The 21,276-nt window shown below is 41.8% G+C and overlaps 1 protein-coding gene across 2 annotated transcripts in view; it reads left to right on the top strand.

The window, feature by feature from the left end:
• ATP10B (ATPase phospholipid transporting 10B (putative)) overlaps positions 1–21,276 on the top strand; it is an 83,956-nt gene that overhangs the window by 30,027 nt on the left and 32,653 nt on the right. For both annotated transcript variants that reach the window (XM_038740149.1, XM_038740147.1), the window contains 3 exons: positions 6,530–6,615; positions 10,469–10,575; positions 18,286–18,417. In XM_038740149.1, the coding sequence (XP_038596077.1) occupies positions 6,530–6,615; positions 10,469–10,575; positions 18,286–18,417 (325 nt within the window). The remainder of the gene's footprint in view (positions 1–6,529; positions 6,616–10,468; positions 10,576–18,285; positions 18,418–21,276) is intronic.

A 21,276-nucleotide genomic window follows, 5' to 3' on the forward strand; every position in this document is an offset into this window, starting at 1 on the left:
TCCCTTGTATCTACTCAGGCACCTGGAACAGGGCTTGGAATGCCATCAATGCTTAGCAAATACTATTGAGAAGCAGTGTGGCTCAGTGGAAAGAGCATGGGCTTTGGAGTCAGAGGTCATGGGTTCAAATTCTAGCTCCACCACTTGTCAGCTGTGTTGACATGATCCCTACCTGCTAGGGGATTATAATCTAATGGAGGAAACAGATTAAAATAGGTTATGGATAGGAGAGTTGAGGGCTATGAATCCATTCTAACACCCAGGTCCTTGTTTGCGTCTGTAGTAATGAAGAGATGTGAAACTTCTACCTTGATCATGAAGAAGCCCTTCAACAGTTATGCTCCAAGTAGCCTCATCTCAATTCTGAGCCATTTAGGGCAGGATTTCATAATCATAGTTGCCACTTTTGAAACAAGGCTTGTTTTGTTTTTTCTTTCTGGGGTTTTTTTCTTTCCCTTTGGAGACCTCCCTCTAGCAGTTCTCCATGTACTAATTAGGAATTCAATCAGTTCAGGATGTGATTGGGTTGAAAGAAAACTGGGTTGAGAGATTGCTTGACAATGACAGGAGGATTGACAAGATTATTTAATGACTCTTCTCCATCTCTAACCTCTGGAAGTCTCTGAGGGCACTTGACATGCCCATTTGAATATAATCATGGTGGTAATGATGACATATTTAAATTTGAAAGTAAGTGGGCTCGAGTGTTTCAAGTGCCTTAGAGTCCCTTTCTTGCTTCTGACATTTTTGCCTGGCACACACTGTTCCCATCAAGCGGTCCTTGTAAAGCCAGTGTTAGCTGGATCTCAAGTCTACCAGACAAGTTAATTTTACAAAACAACAGATTTTTCATACTTCTCCGCATCCTTTCAGTAGGAAACTGACAAGCAACCTAAAGAATGGGAAAAAAAGCATTCACCAGTCCTATCTGGAGGAATTGATCAGTTTATTCCCCTAATAATATCATCCACACCTAGGTGAAATAAGCAGCACTGCTATTTCAGCTAGTAGGTCTTATGGGTGGAGAAGGGGTTGTGGGGGAGTGGGCAGAAAGCATCACACAGACGAGAACACCTTAAGTGTTTTATCTGAGTTTCAAGATGCCAGCGTACATACTGCACAGATCAGCAGTTTGCAAACTATCAAGAGGTTCTCTGGGTCCTATGAGTAACTGCAAAATAAAAAAGAATTACATTTACTCATGATCTGAAAGGCCAAATGAAGCAGAAAGATTCAGATAGGAAAACAACAAATTAACTCCCAAGGTTTTAATGCAGCCTTGAAAACAGCCCTTGCCCATGAGTGAAAGAGAATGCTGATCACATACATTTTACAGCCTATAGACTTCTTGGGGGAGGGGAAATGAGTGGTTAAATTTTTATTCTCATTTATGAGTCCAATTTAACAATAAAAGAATTCAGATTCACTGAAGCTCCTTATCAACTGTCAGTCATTTTCCCCAAGACAAGCTGCAAAGTCTCTTTAGTGGATTTCATTTGTTCTCACTGAAATGTCTGTAGCTTATATATCTTCTCAGCCTAGAATGAAGGTGCAGATATGAAACCCTAAACATGATCAATTTAACTACAGAAATCCACTTACCTACTTTGTTCTGCAAAGAAAACTTTGAATAAGTGTGAAATGAGCCCATATATAATTTGCTTTCATAGTGCAGTTATTTTCACTAGCCAATTGCCAGAACACAAAATTAGCATTGAAGAATTTCCCTAATTCTGAATTGTTACATACTCTACTAAAATCCTGACTTGATCCTCAGACAAACTTCAGATGGATTGAGGGCACTTACAATAATGACAACAGATTTTTTTTTTACTGTAATGGGAAGCTTGACAGTAGATACCAAAAAGGCCAAAAGCATGAAATATTGTAAATCTAGGCACACAGAAGGCAATTCTTTAGTTTGAAAGTTCCTCTTGGGTGGTTATCCTGCCTACTTCCACTTTTGTCTTGTGTTCTCCCAAGTATTTAGTATAGTGCACTGTATGCAGTAAGCCCTCAGTAAATGCCACAGATTGATTGGTAATAATAATTATATCATTTGTTAAGTGCTTACTATGTGCCAAGCACTCTTCTAAGTGCTGGGGTAGATACAAGGTAATCAGATTGTCCAAAGTGGGGATCACAGTCTTAATCCCCATTTTACAGGTGAGGTGACTGAGACACAAAGAAGTTAAGTGACTTTCCCAAGGTCACACAACTGACAAGTGGCCGAGACGGAATTAGAACCATGACCTCTGACTCCCAATCCTGTTCTCTTTCCACTAAACCACACTGCTTCTAACAATCATTTTACATTTGATCCAATTCATTCTTTCCTAAGACAGTTCAGATACTTACCCGGACATATTTACTCATGTCTAAGATCCTCAGCCAAAATGTTAAGCAGATTCCCAGGAAAATAAAGTGAAACAAGGTGGCTCTTTTTTAGAGGATGACATGAGGCTGATGGAATTAATGGTATTTGGCTGGTTGAGAGGGAGGTCGCATGGGAAGACTTTTCACTTATATTGAAGTTTCTTGAAAGCAAAACTGGAAAACAGGCTAGAAACTTCCCATGTGAAAGGACAAAATATTATGGTATTTATCTCTGATTTTCCTAGTGTAAAAAATTCCCTCCTCCAGATCTCTGGGATTTAAACAGAACAGTTGCCTGAGCCAAAACAACTTAATTTATTTCTTTAATAAGAATTTAGAGTGAAACATGTTCCTGGACATTTATGATCAAAGTGGTGGAAATTCCAAGTCCCTTTTAGGGCAAGCAGCTCACCTCCAACTGCAACAGTGAGCATATCTACTTTCAGTATAATAATTACATTCATCTATTCATTGCCTGTTGAAGAACACTGTTTAGCTTAATTAAGATTCCAATTTAACAGATTTGTATCCCACTGAAGTTTAGCATTTTTGAGACCATTTGCTTAAATATAACAGCAGTTCTAGCTGGGCTCCTCACCAGGGTGAGGATATATTTATTTAACAGATTTAGATGTCTGATTTTCTTCCACTCCAAAGTATCTGAGGAGTGAAGGAGATGATTTCATTATAGCCCTGATTATACAATAGGGCTGAATTTCAATCCGCACGTGGGTTCTTCCTTAAGCTCCTTAACATTGAAAGCTGAGAGTTACAGAGAAATCATTTCCTGGAGATGACCCGCTCTTCTCCTGGAATGCTGTGAGAGCCCTGGCCTCAGGAAGCCTATCTGATCCTTCTGGTAGGACTGAAATTCATATTCCAATGTTAGCAATTCAGCAAAAACTGAGACTTCAGATTTGATTTTCTTACACGTGGAGTTGAGGTGTTTCCCAGAAAGACAGAACCTCTTGGATAAAAGGGAGTGGAAAGCTGAAAGTCAAGAAATCCCTAACTGGCAGTATTACTTGCCAATAATTACATGAGTAAACTGTGTTAAGTGACACCACACGGCTCTGCAACTTGCCTGCTTTGTAACCTTGGGCAAGTCATTTCACTTCTCTGGGCCTCAGTTACCTCATCTGTAAAATGGGGAATAAGAACGTGAGCCTCCTGTGGGACAGGACTGTGTCCAACCTGATTTTCTTGTATCCACTCCAGTGTTTAGTACATAGCCTGGCACATAGTATGTGCTTAACAAACACTACAATTATTATTACAACCTCAAGCCAAGATGAACTGAAAAGCAGCGTGGCTCAGTGGAAACAGCCCGGGCTTTGGAGTCAGAGGTCATGGGTTCAAATCCCGGCTCCCCCACTTGTCAGCTGTAACTTCTCTGGGCCTCAGTTACCTCATCTGTAAAATGGGGATTAAGACTGTGAGCCCCCCATGGGACAACCTGATCACCATGTAGCCTTCCCAGCGCTTAGAACAGTGCTTTGCACATAGTAAGCGCTTAATAAATGCTATCAAAAAAAACTGGGAAGGGATCATCTTGCCCCTCTGCCAATTTGAGATGAATTAAAATATCTCCTTTCAACAGCTACTTTGCAGTAATGGGTTTATCCTTTGGTTCCATGATGATATTGTCTATAGTGTGTTGGCATACATGCTCTCTCTCAAGCACAGCTACAGTGCTCAGCATTCAATAGATGCCCAATAAATACTACTCATTGATTGTTCTCTAGATTGTAAGTTCTTTGTGGGCAGGGAATGTGTCTAACTCTGTTGTACTCTCCCAAGTGCTTAATATAGTGTTCTGCACCCATTAAGCATTCAATAATTACCACTGATTGATTACTTGTTTGAAAAGGACATAACTTCAAGAAAACATCTTCTGAAATTGAACTTCTTCCTGAGTTGACACCAAAACCAACCCGGAATCTGGGGATTTCATTTTTTCTTTGTTATCTCTTTCACTGTGACTTGTCAGATTTAGAATCATAGCTAACCCTGAAACAAATCTAAAATGTTTTGACCTGCCTGAAAATGAAAGCCACAGAGAATTGCATACTTTGCCTTGTATCGTTACTGAAGAAACCCAGTTCATCTGTGCCTCCAGTGCCCTATTCAGCAAAATTTGTCAGGGGTTTTTTTGTCAGTCGCAGCGGACAAGTGTTTTCAGGACACCCGAATATGCATTAGTCCCTGGCACATTTTCCAGCAAGAGAGTGAGTGGCAGTTACTTTCCTCTTTGTAAGTTGGTTATCTTGAAAATAACTCCAACCTGGAAGGTTATAAGTGTCAGAAACTGTCGTTTGTTTTCAGATAAGGCTCTCTAAAGCCAAGAGCCTCCCTAGTAAAAAAGAAAGTGATTAATTTTTATGTGCAAGGAAAACTAGCTGATTTAGAAGGTCAATGGAAGCAATGTGCAAACTCCTTCCATGGCTCCAACAAACTATTCAAGCACTTTTAATGAATACTCCAATTCTTATCTACCTCACTGCATCAGGTTTGTTCTGATTGCATTTCCTGTCATTACTGGCTTCCTGACCTAGGAATTAAAGTTCCATCCAGCTCCTTTCCAAAGCTCAGTCAGGAAGTCACTGAGTAGTTAGTCAGTCAATCATATTTATTGAGCACTTACTGTGTGCAGTGCACCGTCCTAAGCACTTGAGAGAATACAATATAACAATAAACAGGCGCATTTCCAACATGGAACCCACTGATGACCCCCAAAAGTTTTAAATGATAATCATTCCTGGAATGTGTCTACCAACTGTTGTACTCTCTCAAGTGCTTAGTACAGTGCTCTGCACATGGCAAGCACTCAGTAAATGTGACTGATTGATTAATTGATAACACTACATTTATTGCATGATTTGTAGGAATTTGAGAGAATAGGGGAACACGGTACTATTAAGTATTCTGAATTGGCCGTTAATGAAATGCAGCTCCACAAAGGAATAACTTCAAACAGAACTGTACAGTGTTTTCCCAAGAATCATTGTAACAGTACATTATAGGAACTAATTGTGTTTGAAGTTCACTGTTGCCATATCTTTACTAGAAACAGTGAACTTTAAGTAGTTACAAATTTGTTCTCTGTCAAATGCTAATGTACTGATAATGTGTTCCTGAAATATATATTGGCAGTTTGAAACAAGCTTGAAAGGCACAAACCCAGTTGTTTGCTAACCTCCCCTGGAACATTGTCTCCTAACCCCTGGTTTACTGTTCAAACAATAACTCAGTTGTGACTTTTTGTTAAGGCAGGGGTAAGCTAATAATGAAAGACTGTAAACTCCTTCTAGGCAGGGAACTGGTCTCCCAAATCTATGTTGTACTCTCCCAAGTGTTTAGTATAGTGTTCTTTGCTCAATAAATAAAATTGTTAGGGAACCTGTCTAGAGTAGCAGAGTGGCTTGGAGGAAAGCATAGGCCTGAGAGTTCTGATTCCTACTCTGCTGCTTGCCTGCTGTTTGACCCTGGGCAAATCACTTAAATTTTCTGTGCCTCATAATCTCTTCTGTAAAATGGTGATTAAAGCTGTGAGCCCCATGTGGAATGCAGATTGTGTCCAAGCTCGTATCTACTCCAGCATTTAGTTCAGTGTCTGGCACATAGTACAGTGCTCTGCACACTTTAAGTGCTCAATAAATACGATTGAATGAATGAAATCTAACAAATGAAAAAGTGTATCACCTCTGTTGTATTGTACTCTCCTAAGCACTTAATGTTCTGCACACAGTAAATGCTCAATAAATATCACTATGTAGCAGGACGTTTATTTCACGGGTACCCAATCAAGAATCACCAACCTTCCAAAAGTGCAAAACTAATTGTTCTAAGAAACTGACAGAGCCAAGATTCACCGTGATAGTACCCAGAGAGCAGGAGTTTGGTTCTGCCTTGCAAATGCTCATACACCTCTTAGGTTCCTATCCCACCTGCTTTATTCTTCTTTAACAAAGATTTAGCTTTATTTAGCTTCTACGCATGACAGACAGCACTGGTTTGTAAACTAACATCATAGAGGAGTTTACCTGTTTCTGGTGTGTTCATTTGGAGTGGTGATAATTATGATTAGCTGTTGATTCTATTAAAAATGTTGTTCATTGGACTTAATAAATGCCAGTGCATTTTTTTTCTCTAGGATGCTCAATTTGAACCAGAACACTTTCACAATACAATAGTCTGTGAGAAACCCAACAATAATCTCAACAAATTCAAAGGTTATATGTAAGTAATAGATGTTTTCATGCTATCTGTATATTTTTCTCTTCTTGAATTTAAAATAGACTTAAATATTTTCCAGTTTGCTCAACAGATATCTGATTTGGGAAGGCTTATTTCCTTTACCTCTCACAAAATTGGCTATGTTTATGCTTCTCTTTGGTGGAATGATGGTTGTGCATGCACTTTACCTCTCTCTGGATTATTCAGTGGTTTTAAGAAATAGTTTTAAAACCTTCAGGTATAGAAAAACAGAATGTGATCCATTCAGTCCTCATTGTTAACTCAGGGAGTGAAATTGCCTTTTCCAAAGAGGTATTCTGGTGATACAGGAACTTAATGCTAAGGAATTCTCCCTTTTTGTTTCAATATTGGCAAAGGCCATCTAAAGTCCTGTTAACAGTAAGTCAGTAGTATTGAAATAAAGGAAATAGGATAGTATTTGAACAAAAGAGTGCAGAACTCTGAACTTTCTTTTTCAAAGAATGTCTTCAGGAAAATATGCCTATATTAAAGGAACAGTGTGGCACCTGTTACTTTTTAATCTAAGATCATTTATGAATCATGCATTGTCATGATTCTCATTCACTTGATGGTAATTCTGATCTCTCAGCAAGGCAGTTGACACGGGTGAAACTCAATCTAATCCAGGGAGTTTCTTTGTACGTAGCTTCAGCAAACTCTATTCCCAGTAAGAGATAAAGTGGTGCTCCAAAGTATCCAGCACTGAATCAGAGGAGGGAAAGAGACCTACTCGCCCTACTATGTCCCCCCTTTGTCCTCCTCCTCTTTTTTCTTTCCTTCCCTCTTCCTTCCTTTCTTTGCCCTCTTCCTTTCCTTCCTTACTCAAAATGGGGATTCAGTACCTGTTTTCCCTCCTACTTAGTCTCTGAGCCCCTTGAGGGTCAGAAGTGCGTCCAACCTGATTATCATGTATTTACCCCTAGCACTTGGAACAGTGCTTGACACATGGTAAGCACTTAATATAACATTATTATTATTATCATTATTCACTCAATCGTATTTATTGAGCACATACTCTGTGCAAAGCACTGTAATAACCACTTCATTATCATTATTAATCTGTCCCTCCCAATTTCCTCTGTGTGCTAGCAGGATGAAAGAGAAAGGAACAGAAAAAAAAGAAAGGAAGTGTGTCTAGGGAAATGAGAGGAGGGAGAAAAAGAAGTGATGGGGAAGGCAAAAAAGATTTTTGTTGAGAGGTGGTATGGACTTAATTGCTACACAAAATCAGTAAAATTGACTGAGTTCCCTGACTTTCCCAGGAGTTTTCTGGGTGGGACCTTCCTTGAAACTCTTCTGTAGGAGTCAGTATGAGCTTCCGACCAGCTTTATTTGAGTGAACTTTTAAAGAAACCATTTCAGAGATTAAAGGTGTCCGTTTTTGAAAATGTGACTTGTCAACAGAAGGATCCCAGGTTAGTTGAATGAAGCCTCACTGTAAACTCTAAACCTGGATGCTAGGTGGCAAACCTTATTCTAACCTTCTTTGTGGCTGTCAGCCAAATGGATCAACCTGTCCGAAGAGAACTTAATGATATTTCCGGGTGGTTCTTAATGGAAGGTTTCCACAAGCCGCAGGGCTGATAAAATGATAGCTGAGACTCATTCATTTCCTAGCCACTTTTTGGCAAGGGAGGCAGCAAATGAGACAGACAGCTTTTCCAGAGTAGTTGGGAAACCACAAACGTGGTGCGGCTTAACCAGTCTGAGCTGGTACATTGGCTCTAACCTCAGCTAGTCCTAAGAAATGAACAGGAAATCCACATTAGCATCTGTGGATGCTCTGGACATGTGCCCCTTGGTGCTCTGTCAGCCCAGCTGTTAATGGGAAGTTTAATACTTCTCTTGTTTTCCCAGATGCTGCTCCATCATCATCATCATCATCAATCGTATTTATTGAGCGCTTACTGTGTGCAGAGCACTGTACTAAGTGCTTGGGAAGTAGAAGTTGGCAACATATAGAGACAGTCCCTACCCAACAGTGGACTCACAGTCTAAAAGGGGGAGACAGAGAACAAAACCAAACATACTAACAAAATAAAATAAATAGAATAGATATGTACAAGTAAAATAAATAAATAAATAGAGTAATAAATATGTACAAACATATATACATATATACAGGTGCTGCGGGGAAGGGAAGTGGGGAGAGACTCCATGCCTTCCTGTCCTGTGTGCTGGTCAGCAAGGTATCATGGTCAGATGTACTCACTGGGCCTTGCTGAACAGAGGTCTAAGAGCTTTATCGGGTATCCAGGAAATCACCCCATTAAAGGAATAACAGCACAGATAATTGAAATTCACAGATAATGCAGAAGTCTTATTTTCCTGTAGACTGTAGGCTCATCCTCTAAACTGTATGTGCACTGTGAGCCGGGAACATGCTTTCCAAGAGCTTGGTACAGTGTTCTGCACACAGTAAACGCTCAATAAATATGATTGAATGAATGAATTAATGAATGTCTACCAACTCTGTTATATTGTACTCTATCAAGTGCTCTGCACACACAGTAAGTGCTCAATAAATGAGAGATTTCATCAGCAATTATAACTTCTTTCCCCTGCAAGCATGCTAATACAGCTGTTATTTTAGCAGTTAAATGAACAGACTGATTTCAGCTTCCTTTGCCCATCCTATGCTGAGTCATGAAATATTCAAAAGATGGATAGCAGGAATGGGAAGGGGAAAAAGCAAAGCCTCTTGATAATCCTCAACTTGGGTTACCAAATCCAGGGAAACTGAGATTTGGCTATTTGACTTTCTTTCACTTGTAAATTTGACCCTCTTTCCCCTCATTCCCCAGGGGGGAACTGGAGGTGTCCAGTTCTATTCCAGGAAAAGGAAGAGAATTGTGTAATTCCAAGGGGAGTAACAAACTGAGAGCACCCCCAATGCTCCCAGTCCCTTCCTAAAGAGCACCTGCTTTTCATTACATATGCACTGCTTCTGGTGCCTCGAGCTCCCAGCTAGGTTCAGATGATGGACCCAGAAATGCCATGCTCTTGGAATGGCCGGGAGCTTTGGGAAAGGGGCTAGGAACTTTACTTGGGCACAGGAATTGGCACTTCCTGACCCAGAGGTGGGATCCCCTGACAGTGGAGGGTCTCCCTTCCATCCCCAGAACTGGGACCACTGTGAGAGGTCCCCTCTTTTTTTTGCCTGATTCTGATAGAAAGTGCAACCTCCACAGGTTAGACCACCTCAACTTAAGGGACCCCTGGACTAGGACCACCACAGACCAAGGGAAAACAGGTGTTCCTTGTGGTTAGAGGAAGAGGAGAACGTAGGTTCTGAGGAAAAGGAACATAATAATAATAATAGTAATAATGGCGTTTATTGAGCACTTACTTTGTGCATAGCACTGTTCTACGCCCTGGGGTGGTTACAAGATGATCAGGTTGTCCCACGGGGGGTTCACAGTCTTAATCCCCATTTTACAGATGAGGTAACTGAGGCACAGAGAAGTTAAGTGACTTGTCCAAAGTCACACAGCTGACAATTGGTGGAGCTGGGATTTGAACCCATAATCTCTGACTCCAAAGCCCTTGCTCTTTCCACTGAGCCCAAACACTCTCAAGTATTTGTATGGTATTTAAGTACTTACTATGTGCCAACCACTGCACTAAACGCTGGAGTAGATATAATCCACATGGGGCTCACAGTCTTAATCCCATTTTATGGATGGAGATTTTACCGTTCCCTCCCAGCCCCAGTATTTGGGCCCTGGACAGGGACATTCCCGAGGCTCAGGCCCTGGAGTTTCAGCCTGCACAGGGATTCACTTGAAGCAAAGATGGAAGGTGAACCGGACTCATTTCTGTCCTTCTCTCCCAGGGAACATCCCAACCAAACCCGAACGGGTCTTGGCAGCGAAAGCCTCCTGCTGAGAGGCTGCACCATCAGGAACACTGAAGTGGCAGTCGGCATTGTCATCTATGCAGGTGAGAGCCTTTTATCTGGTGCTTGATGATCACTTTGCTGCTCACCCTCTTAATAGCTGCCTGTTTCATTTCATCAAGCATCCACTATTCTGGGCTAGTGAGACAAGCCTATAGTGGTGCAATGACTTTTTTTTTAATGATATTTCTTAAGCCCTTACTATGTGCCAGGCACTGTTTTAAGTGTTGGAGTAGATATAAAGTAATCAAGTGGGACCTAGTCTGTCCCACATGGTGCTCACAGTCTTCATCCCCATTTTACAGATGAGGTAACTGAGGCACAGAGAAGTGAAGCGACTTGCCCAAGGTCACACAGACAAGTGGTGTAGCCAGGATTAGTATCCTGACTTGGCCAGGTTACGTGTTCAGTCATTCCATTACAGAGGAACATGACAAGGCAGTGCCACCCCTCATCCTAACTTCTCCTTCTCCTTCTCCCATCTTACCCTTACTGGTTTTCCTTGCTACTTGGCCAGGTTACATGTTCAGTCATTCCATTACAGAGGTACATGCCAAGGCAGTGTCAACCCCATCCTAACTGCTTCTTCTCCTTCTCCCATCCTACCCTTACCACTTTTCCTTGCTAGAGTATCCACACTCATGCCTTCCATATGTGTTCCCTGACTGCCCAAAGACTCAGCTAGTTCATTCATTAATTCATTCAATTGTATTTATTGAGTGCTTACTGTGTGCAGAGCATTATGTGCTTGGGAAGTACAAGTTGGCAACATATAGAGATGGTCCCTACCCAACAACAGGCTAGTTCTCTGTGATTTCCTGGACAGCTGACTACGGTCCTTCTTTTACACAGGGATAAAAAGAATAACTATTATCATTTTAGTAATAATATGAGTTAAGTGTCTACTATGTGTCAAGCACTGTACTAAGCACTCGGGTTGACAAAAGATAGGTCGAACAAAGTTCCTGTCCCACGTGGGGCTCACAGTCCAAGTAGGAAGGAGAACAAGGTACTTAATCTTGGTATTATAAATCTGGAAACTGAGGCCCAGATAAACTGAAGTGATTTGCCCAAGGTCACATAGCAGGCAAGTGTCAGGGCTGGGCACAGGGAAGTCAGGTTACTTGTCTAAGGTTATACAATGGGAAGGTGGCAAAGCTGGGATAATAATAATAATAATAATAATAATAATGATAATAGCATTTGTTAAGCAATTACTATGTGCCAAGCACTGTTCTAAGCACTGAGGGGGATACAAGATAATCAGGTAGTCCCACATGGGGCTCACAGTCTTAATCCCCATTTTCCAGATGACATAACTGAGGCCCAGAGAAGTTAAGTGACTTGCCCAAAGTCACACAGCTGACAAGTGGTGGAGATGGGATTAGAACCCATGACCTCTGACTCCCAAGCCCATGCTCTTTCCCCTGAGAGAGTCCCTGAATCCCAGGTCTGTGCATCAGCTAAGGTAAAATGTTGTGGATGATGTTGATAAGTCTTTGCCTTACCTTGGGAAGCTTTGGATCATGAGGTTTAAAACATCAAAAATCCAAGTATTCCCCATCTGAACTAAATTATCAAGCTGCCTTGCCCTATGAAGCAGCCCTGATAATAGCTGGCATTAGCAACCTGGTGGCTTCGAGTGGTCCCTGGTGGGACATCTGGTGAGCCTGGCTTCTACCCACCTCCTACCTTCCCCCAACCGCTCAGCCTGGCCTCCCATCTATCTCCTGTATATATGTATATATGTTTGTACATATTTATTACTCTATTTATTTTACTTGTACATATCTACTCTATTTATTTTATTTTGTTAATATGTTTGGTTTTGTTCTCTGTCTCCCCCTTCTAGACTATGAGCCCACTGTTGGGTAGGGACTGTCTCTATATGTTGCCAACTTGCACTTCCCAAGCGCTTAGTACCGTGCTCTGCATACAATAAGCGCTCAATAAATACGATTGATTGATTGATTGATCTCCTCTGCAAGCGCAGAGCAACGGCGGAGAAGGATGCTGATTTTGATTTTTTAGAAACGTTCTCCCCAACTCTCTACCTCTGAAGTTTTAATAAAGTTTCAGGCCCTGTCAGCAGGAAGAGCCTGGCTCCAAACCCTTCCAGCAGCAGAGACAATGGAGCTAATGGACTAATTAAAAAAAAAAAATGTGGCCCATAACCATGCTGTCAACAATCCCTTTGATTGAGTGAAGGACAATAAGATCAGAACTCCTGGGATGGCCATAATAGAATCAGGTGTAGCTTAGGCAGTCTACACCATTGTCATGTACCCATTGGAGTCAGATACCATCCTGCAGATGTTTCTTTATGAGGAGTTAGGGAAAACCAACAGCATTACTCCATCTTCCATTTGCATCTAGGAAGAATTTTTCTTTGCCTGGCCCTTCTGAAGAGCTGATTTTCCCCAGTTAGAGCTACAACCTCAGAAGGCAAATTTATGTTCTCTTTGGGTAGTTAGAGCACAGTAAATGATTTGATTTGTTCCCCAATTATCCACATAATTTTTGGAGTAAATACAGAATGGAGGAAGTCAGACGCCCTGAACCTGGTTTCAGTCCTTATCCCACTCTTTTCACTTCGTTTTTCAACATGCTTTCTTCTGTCTGGCTTGGAAGCTAGGGCAATTTTGAGTCTCTAAGTGGGTTCCTGTAATGGAAAAAGAGTCCCCAAGTTTTTGGAATCCAGATCATACAGTCAATTCACCTTAGAATCACATGAATCTCTTATTGTTGTTGTGGTTGAAATAGTTCCTGCCGGTCCAGGCAGAACGGAATGAGTTTTTAGGGCTAATTAAACACTCCAGCTCCAACCCTCATGCCATAGATTTTTACTACGTTTTGTTTGATTTTTCTGGACAGGCACAAAGCAAAACAAAATCTATAGGACTCCTGTGGAATAAAGGGGCATGGCTGACTTGGTTTGTGTCCCTCTCATTAAACTAAGGCAGTTTTCCAATCTGCTAACATCTCATTCTCCAATCCTTACTTTTTAATGACTCTGTGTTCTCTTTGAACTCTGATTTTGCACAACTCCAATGCATGCTGTATGTTCTTGACCTATTGGTTTTAGGCAAAAGGCTAAGGAAGAGTTTTCCAAGTTAGAAGCAAAGTCACTGCAGGAAGATGAATCATTGCAGTATTTTATTTTGCAAGGGTGGGTTATGAATATTGAGAGAATTTTGAATTTATGACCATCTACAAGTCTGATGTTTCAGCACCATTCTGCTTGCCCCTGCTGAGAATGATTTTCTCCATGGGAGACTTCCTCTCTTCCCTCACCCCCAGTAAAAGTGTTTCATTTAATATTGCACACCAGCAAGTGGACCCCACATGGGGCAAGTTTTGACATATCCCAGAGAGTTCTTGGATTCCCAACATTGGTGTTCAGCAATATTGTCACCTGGGAAAATTCTCAATCAGGATCTTTTCACTTTACAAACCCAAAAATGATGCGGTAGTTCAGGTCTAATGTGGTCCTTTTTTCCAAATTTAGGATTCTTAAAGTACTCTGCAGAACAGAATTGAGTTCTGATGTCCTTGCCTCATAGTTTTGGAAACAGAATCTAGGAAGAATATATGCTGGTATACAGTTTACAATGGGCAATGAGACCTTGATCTTAGCCCAAAGTTTCCTTTGCCACTCCCTGATTCCCAGTTTGTCAGTTATAGTCACATTTATTGAGAGCTTACTGTATGCAGAACACTGTTCTAAGCACTTGGGGGAGTACAGTGTAGCAATATAACAGACACGTTCCCTGCTCACAATGTTTACAATCTAGCAGGGGAGATAGACATTTATATAAATGAATAAATTACAGATACACACATAAGTGTTGTGGGGCTGGGCAGGGCAGATGAATAAAGGGAGCAAGCTGGGGTGACAAAGAAGGAAGTTGAAGGAAAGGAAAAGAGGGCTTAATCAGGGAATGCCTCTTGGAGGAGATGTGCCTTCAATAAGGCTTTGAAGGCAGGGAGCAACTGGGGAGCTGTTAATTACAATGTTCTATCTTTGCCTCTTCCCCATTCTTAATGTAAAGTGGAGCCAGACCCATTCTGCTGAGATAAAGCTGGCATGAAACTGATGTACTGACTAAGCAAACTATTTAGATTGTTGGGTGGTTCTGTCAACTGCTAACTACTCAGCTTGATCAAACAGATAAAGGCAATCTGGTGCTGTCCTTAAAACATGATCCTGGTTGGCTAATGGATAACTCCTTTGCTCTCTGGAACCAGAAGGATCAAGAAGAAATGCAGGCACGCCGGAGCCAGTTTGCATTATAATCAGTCAATCAACGGTATTTATTGAGCGCTTACTATGTGCAGAGCTCTTGGGAGAATACACTACAACAGATATAAGGATTTACTTTGGATAATTCCTGGCTCTTCTTTTTTCCCCCAACTAATAAGAGTGTATAAATAAAGTCCCTGGGCATCCCAAATTTGGTCCACTACTCTTAGGGAGCCCAGGGGAACAGAGATAGGACTTCTAGTACCTTTGGCCTGGCCAAATGTTCCAAGAATCGTAAGGCAAAAATCTGAGTTAGAGGGTGTCCAGAGGTGAAGGCCAGGAACAAGAGGGCTCAAGAATGATGGAAATGACAGAAGTGATTGGGGGAAGCTGTTTTTTCCATCTTTTTCCCTGTCCTCTGAATCAGCCCTTCCACAATCAGGAGAACAGTTCAGGGGAAACTCATGGTCTTGGGGATAAACAGTGAGCATTATAATAAAATAATAATACTGATAATAATGGTATTTATTAAGCACTGGGGCATATACAGGATGATCAGATCAGACACAGTCCTTGTCCCATATGGGGCTCATATTTTAAGAGGGAGGGAGCACAGGGATGTATCCCCATTTTACAGATGAGGAAACTGAGGCACAGAAAAGTCAAGTAACTTGCCTAAAGAACTCACAAAGGCAGGATGAGAACATAGTCTCCTGACTTCCAGGCTGGTGTTCATTCTACAAATCCACAACTGCATCCCAGAAAAACTGAGAGAGGCTAAAAATCTGATCTACAGAGCTGTGCTGAAGGATGAGGTGGAGAGCAGCATGACTTAATGGAAAGAGCATGGGCTTGGGAGCCAGAAGGACATGGGTTTTAATCCCAGCTCTGCCACTTGTCTGCTGTGTGACCTTGGACAAGTCACTTGACTTCTCTGTTCCTGTTACCTCATTTGTAAAGTTGGGATTAAGACTGTGAGCTCCATGTGGGACAGGGACTGTGCCCAATCTTCTATTCTATCCCACCACTTAGAATAGTGCTTGACACGTAGTAAATAATTAATACTATTATTATTATTATTATTCTACAGTTACACTTGTGACTGAATGTGAGCCCCTTGCTGGATAGGGATTGTCTCTATTTGTTGCCGAATTATACTTTCCAAGTGCTTTGCACACAGTAAGAGCTCAATAAATATGATTGAATGAATGAATGAGACAGTGGTGTTGCTCATTGACATGGGTAGGTACAGGATATGTTTTGATTTTTCTGGTAAGGCAAGAAGGGTTCAATCTCAGTAGTGTAGTCTGCCTGTGCATCTTTTCATTCTGCTATTACAATGCAGCAACTGAATTCTTATTTAAAAAACAGAAAGTGTTCCTTCTTTATATTCCCTACTGCTTAGTTACCAGTTTAATCCTCATAGTGATAATCAAATAGCATTAAAGTCATTCCTTAAACATATTGGTTTCCTTTCATTTTGCACGGCAATACGTGATTGGCATTTTCTAATTCAGCTACCAAGGAATATTCCAAAGTAGTTAAACCTCAGGAGGATGCTTAAAGAAGAAAAAAACCTTGAAATATATATAGTATATTGTTGTTTTCAGGTACCCCTCAGTGGAGTTTACTGCTTGAAGTTTTATTCACCAGGTACTCCTAACTAGAAGATTTTCAAACCAGCTACATGAAAATCCCAACATCTTAGATGTCAGAAAGAACTTCTGAACTATAAGGACGATAAAACATTAGAACAGGTTACAGGAGGAGGGAGGGAAATATCCATCTCCAGCCTTTAAAGAGAAGATGTTTGAAAAAGAATTGAACACCTCTGGCATGGATGGGTTACACATTCACCAGACTGGAGGCAGGGGATGAATCAAATAAAGCTCAAGGTCCTTTCTAGCTCCGGGATCTTTGATCTGTCTTTGCTGCCTTTGTAGGAAATAAACTTAGGTGACATCTGAATTCTCTCATAAGTATAGCCTTCTCAACCTACTTTCCTGCTTAGGGTGTTTGAGAGGCAGACCTACCTGGATCAGTAATCTTGGCGATGATCTTAAATTCTGGGGAATCTCTGCTGCTCAGGAACTCTCTCAATGTTCAGAAACTCCTCCAAAGCAGTGAAGTTTGCTTTTAGCCAAGAGCACTTCCTCTTACAGGACAGAATGAAATTGGGACAAAATAAATGACTTCTGCCTAGACATAGCAATATTGTGATTTTCTAGCTTCAAATTTGGGCGCACCAGTGAAGGTAAGTGCAGATCAAAGAATTAGAGACAAAATTCCTCCCTAAGGGATCTTGCATCTTATACTGAGAACCAAGAAGCTTATTCATACTTTTTATGCCAAATAGAATGACCATGTGGGGGTAAAATATTCCTTATACCATCTGCCCACTGTGAGAAACAGTCCCCAACTGCTTTTATCTTATGGTTTTGCCTTCAAAAATTCTGGACCAATATCATATTACAGAAGGCACAAGTTTCAGGGCACAAAAGCAAACAAAATGAAACCTTTGAGCACTAGCGCAAAAAGCCAGTCATAAAACTTAAACAGAAAAGAGGTGGGGAAGAAGATAATGAAGAGGACTAGAGACAAGGTGAAAGAAAGGAGGAAGAGGAGGAAAAGGGAGAGAGACAGATAAAGAGTGAGAGCAAGATAAAGAACTTAATCCCTAGTTTTCATTTGGAAACAGAAAGAAGGAGAGAAGACAGGAATAGCTGTTGCAAACCATTGTTTCTGTTGTGTCATTTCACCCTCTTCTCCTCCTCCTTCTGTGCTCTGCTGCTGTTTCACTACTCTAAAGATGGAGCGTGGCAGGGGTGGGGGTTAAATTGTTTTCTCAAAAGTTTGTGAGGACCATAATAAGTTCAACACCTAGTACCCAGCCAGGAGGCTGCTCTTGTCCCTATCCTACTGGAGGGTGATCGTCCTTCCCATCTGGCTTGGCTGGCTCACCTTGGCACTACTGGGAGAGGATAGGCCAAGAGTGGCTTCAACTCATCTTGGCCATCAGGTGAGTTTGATGGAAAGCCCTCCAGTCTCCAGGTCAAATAAGGCCTCATCCTGACATCTGAGAGCAAAGAATGGAGTCACCATTTTGGCTCTCCCTAGACCCTTGTCCAGCTCAAAAGGGGCAAGGCAGGCCAGCTCCTTCCTTCCTAAAAAACTGCGAGGCCAAAGCTAAAATGTCACCCTTTTTGGGTGTCTTCCTCTGCTCAAGAGCCATACCAGGTAACAAGAACTGTGAGCTTATTGTGGGCAGGGATTGTCTCTCTTTATTACAGTAGTGTACTCTCCCAAGCGGTTAGCAAAGTGCTCTTCACACAACAAGTGCTCAGTAAATACGACCGAATGAAGAAGACCCCAATACAGCTCAAGAACCATGGGTTTATTGGAACATTTTTTCGCCAAACTGTAAGTAGGGGTCTTTGCCTGATCCCCAGGGAAAACGAGCTGGAACTACTTGAGCTGGGACAATGAGCCCCTTTCCATTTCTCTTTTGTAGGGCATGAAACAAAAGCCATGTTGAATAATAATGGGCCCCGGTATAAGCGGAGCAAGATTGAGCAGCGGATGAATATCGACATTTTCTTCTGTGTTGGGCTCCTGTTCGTTATGTGCCTCATTGGAGCTGTAGGTATGGAACTTTGCCTGACCTTCAATTAGCTCTGCCATTTGTCACGAGGTCTGCTTGGCAAAAATCTTCCTGGAAACCTCTGGCATTTCTCACACCTGTGACTGCTCTCTTGAGTCCACACAGACTCGGGAAAGTCAGTCATATGTCTAATTATGCAACAACAACAAAAACAACACCAAATGGTTGCTAAGAACAGCACCACCAAGATTATCAAATTGTATTTATGGATAGCTTTGCCCTTATGCTTTACCAGTTCCTGTAGCTGGGCTCTTTACCTCCTAGTAGTTTCCCTGAAACTACTGTCTTGGATTAGAAAATAAATACATTTGCATTAAAATGTTAGATTTGCTTGAGGAAGTGATTACAGGGCTCAAGAGAATTGTCAGTTGAGACAAACAACTAAGCCCAGACCCAGGACCTTAAATCAACTGGACTGCGGTCATATAAGGACGGCAATAAAGAGTGAAAATAGAATCTATTACACCCTCTGTTCCCTCTTTGGGGTTTCTGCAATTTGTGGCCCTCAAATGACTGCCCTCTGGTTTTACTAAGTGGGCTCTTTAAATTGTGAGCCCCTTTGATTAAGAACATCCCACAAAGGACAGACTGTGTCTAATTCCCACCAGTGTATTCTCTCCCACACTTAGTACAGTTTTCTGCACACAGTGAGCGCTTAAAAAACATTTCCACTAAACAGGGCTGAGGACAAGGGTTGTGGGCTGGTGGATTTTGCTTCCAGCTTGTTTGCACGGCCTCATTCAGTGCTGTGAAAATTTGAGGAATGCTGGCAAACAGTAACAGCCTCAGCCAGGCCTCCCTGGTCTGCTGAAATTAGAAACAAGGTGGCTGAATCTGAAACAAAGGACAATGACATGTCCAGTCAAAGTGGTGGAGTATCAGACAAATCATAAAGATTGAACAAAGTGCCTATAGTCACAAACCAAAAGCCAGGCTCCATAAATGCACAGCCTGGGAAGAACTGCTGATCAATAATAGAAATAACTGTGATATTTGTTAAGCTCTTCCTGTGTGCCAAGCAGTGTACTAAGTACTGGAGTAAATACAAATGGACAGCCCCCATCCCACTTGGGGCTTACAGGCAAAGGGGAAGAGGATTGTGTATTTCATCCCCATTTTACAGATAAGGAAACTGAGGCACAGAGAAGTTAAATGACTTACCCAAAATCACACAGCTGGCAAGCTGAGACTAGAACCCAGATCTCCTGTCTCCCGGTATGTAACTCTTTCCACTAATTGCAGTCCTATGTCCCTTAAGGATCCCCCTGCTTACTGGTCTAGCATCAGAAGACACACACGTTCACACACCGATTATCCTCTGGCAGTGTCATCTTCAATTACAAATGATAAATTATAGACCTACATATTAAATTCCAACTCTTCCCAGCAGCAACCAACCTGTTCTCATAACCTCACATTTGATGGCTAAATGGCATTCCTTGCTGTTGAGACACCTCAGCTTTGGCAGGAGAAAATGAAGTCTTTAAGCTGTCAGTTAAGACCCTGGGTGCCTGCTCCAATGCTCCTTCCAGTTGGCGGCCTACCAACATGCGACTGTTTCATGTGCTAGGTCTTTATTGGATTATCAGCCTTTCAACACCCTCCCTTGGTCAGGCCAGCTTGTGTGGTATAAAGTTGTTGTGTTTTCCCCTTTATGCAGCTGGGCGTGGTCAGGGCCTGTAGCCATAAATCAAAAAAGTGGCAATAACACCAAATAATAAAACGTCTACGCATTTAATAACAATGTGCATTCGTTATTCCCCTTTTGTATTGGCTGAGATGACGAGTTGGGAAGCTAATCTCATGTCATGCTATACAAGTTAAGCATGCCTTTCTGCTGCTTACAAGACTGTCTTGGTGACTAAAGCCGCACTTATGAACTACAATTCAAGTCTTTCTTCCTTCAAATAACTTTGTTCACTGGCAGGCTGTCACTTGTCTCCTGTCTTCAGCAGCCAGACCTGGAAAAGGGATCAGTCAGTCATTCAGGGGTATTTATTGAGCACCTACTGTATGTAGAGCACTGTATTAAATGCTGGGGGATTTCAAACCCCTGGTTCCTATAACCCCCAGGGCTTGGGAGCTCAAAGGAACCAGGAATCGGTGCCCCCTTTCCTGCCCAGCTGTGGGGAGCTCTTTTAATTCAGCCAGTTAATCAAAGGTATTTATCAAGAGTTTACCATATACAGAGTGTTGTACTAAGTGCTTGCAGTAGTGCAATTGAGTTGGTAGATGGGAACCTTGCCCACAAGGAAGTTACCATCTAGAGGAGATACACATTAAAACAAATGACAAAAATGGGAAGTGGCAGAATATAAACATATGTGCATAAATTCTGAGGGGCTGGAAGTGGAGTGGGTATCAAAGTGCTTAAAGGTACAATAATAATAATAATAATGGTATTTGCTAAGTGCTTACTATGTGTCAAGTACTATTCTAAGCACTGGGGTAGATATAAGGAGATCAGGTTGTCCAATGTGGGGCTCACAGTCTTAATGAGGTAACTGAGGCACAGAGAAGTTAAGCGACTTGCCCATAGTCACACAGCTGATTAGTGGCAGACCCAAGATTAGAACCCACAACCTCTGACTCCCAAGCCCATGCTCTTTCCACTAAGCCACGTTATACAGATTCCACACATAGTACTATCTCATCAGACAATCCCTGTCTAACGGGGAGCTCACAGTATAGAGGGAACAGGTATTTAATCCCATTTTAAAGAGAAGGAAACCGAGACCCACAGAAGCTAAGTGTCTTGCCCAAGGTCATACAGCAGGGAAATGATGGAATGCTGATTAGAATCTGATTCCCAGGCCTGTGCTCTTGCCATTAGGCCATGCT

This window comes from Tachyglossus aculeatus, chromosome X1, assembly GCF_015852505.1.
Source record: "Tachyglossus aculeatus isolate mTacAcu1 chromosome X1, mTacAcu1.pri, whole genome shotgun sequence".
Lineage (NCBI taxonomy): Eukaryota > Metazoa > Chordata > Mammalia > Monotremata > Tachyglossidae > Tachyglossus > Tachyglossus aculeatus.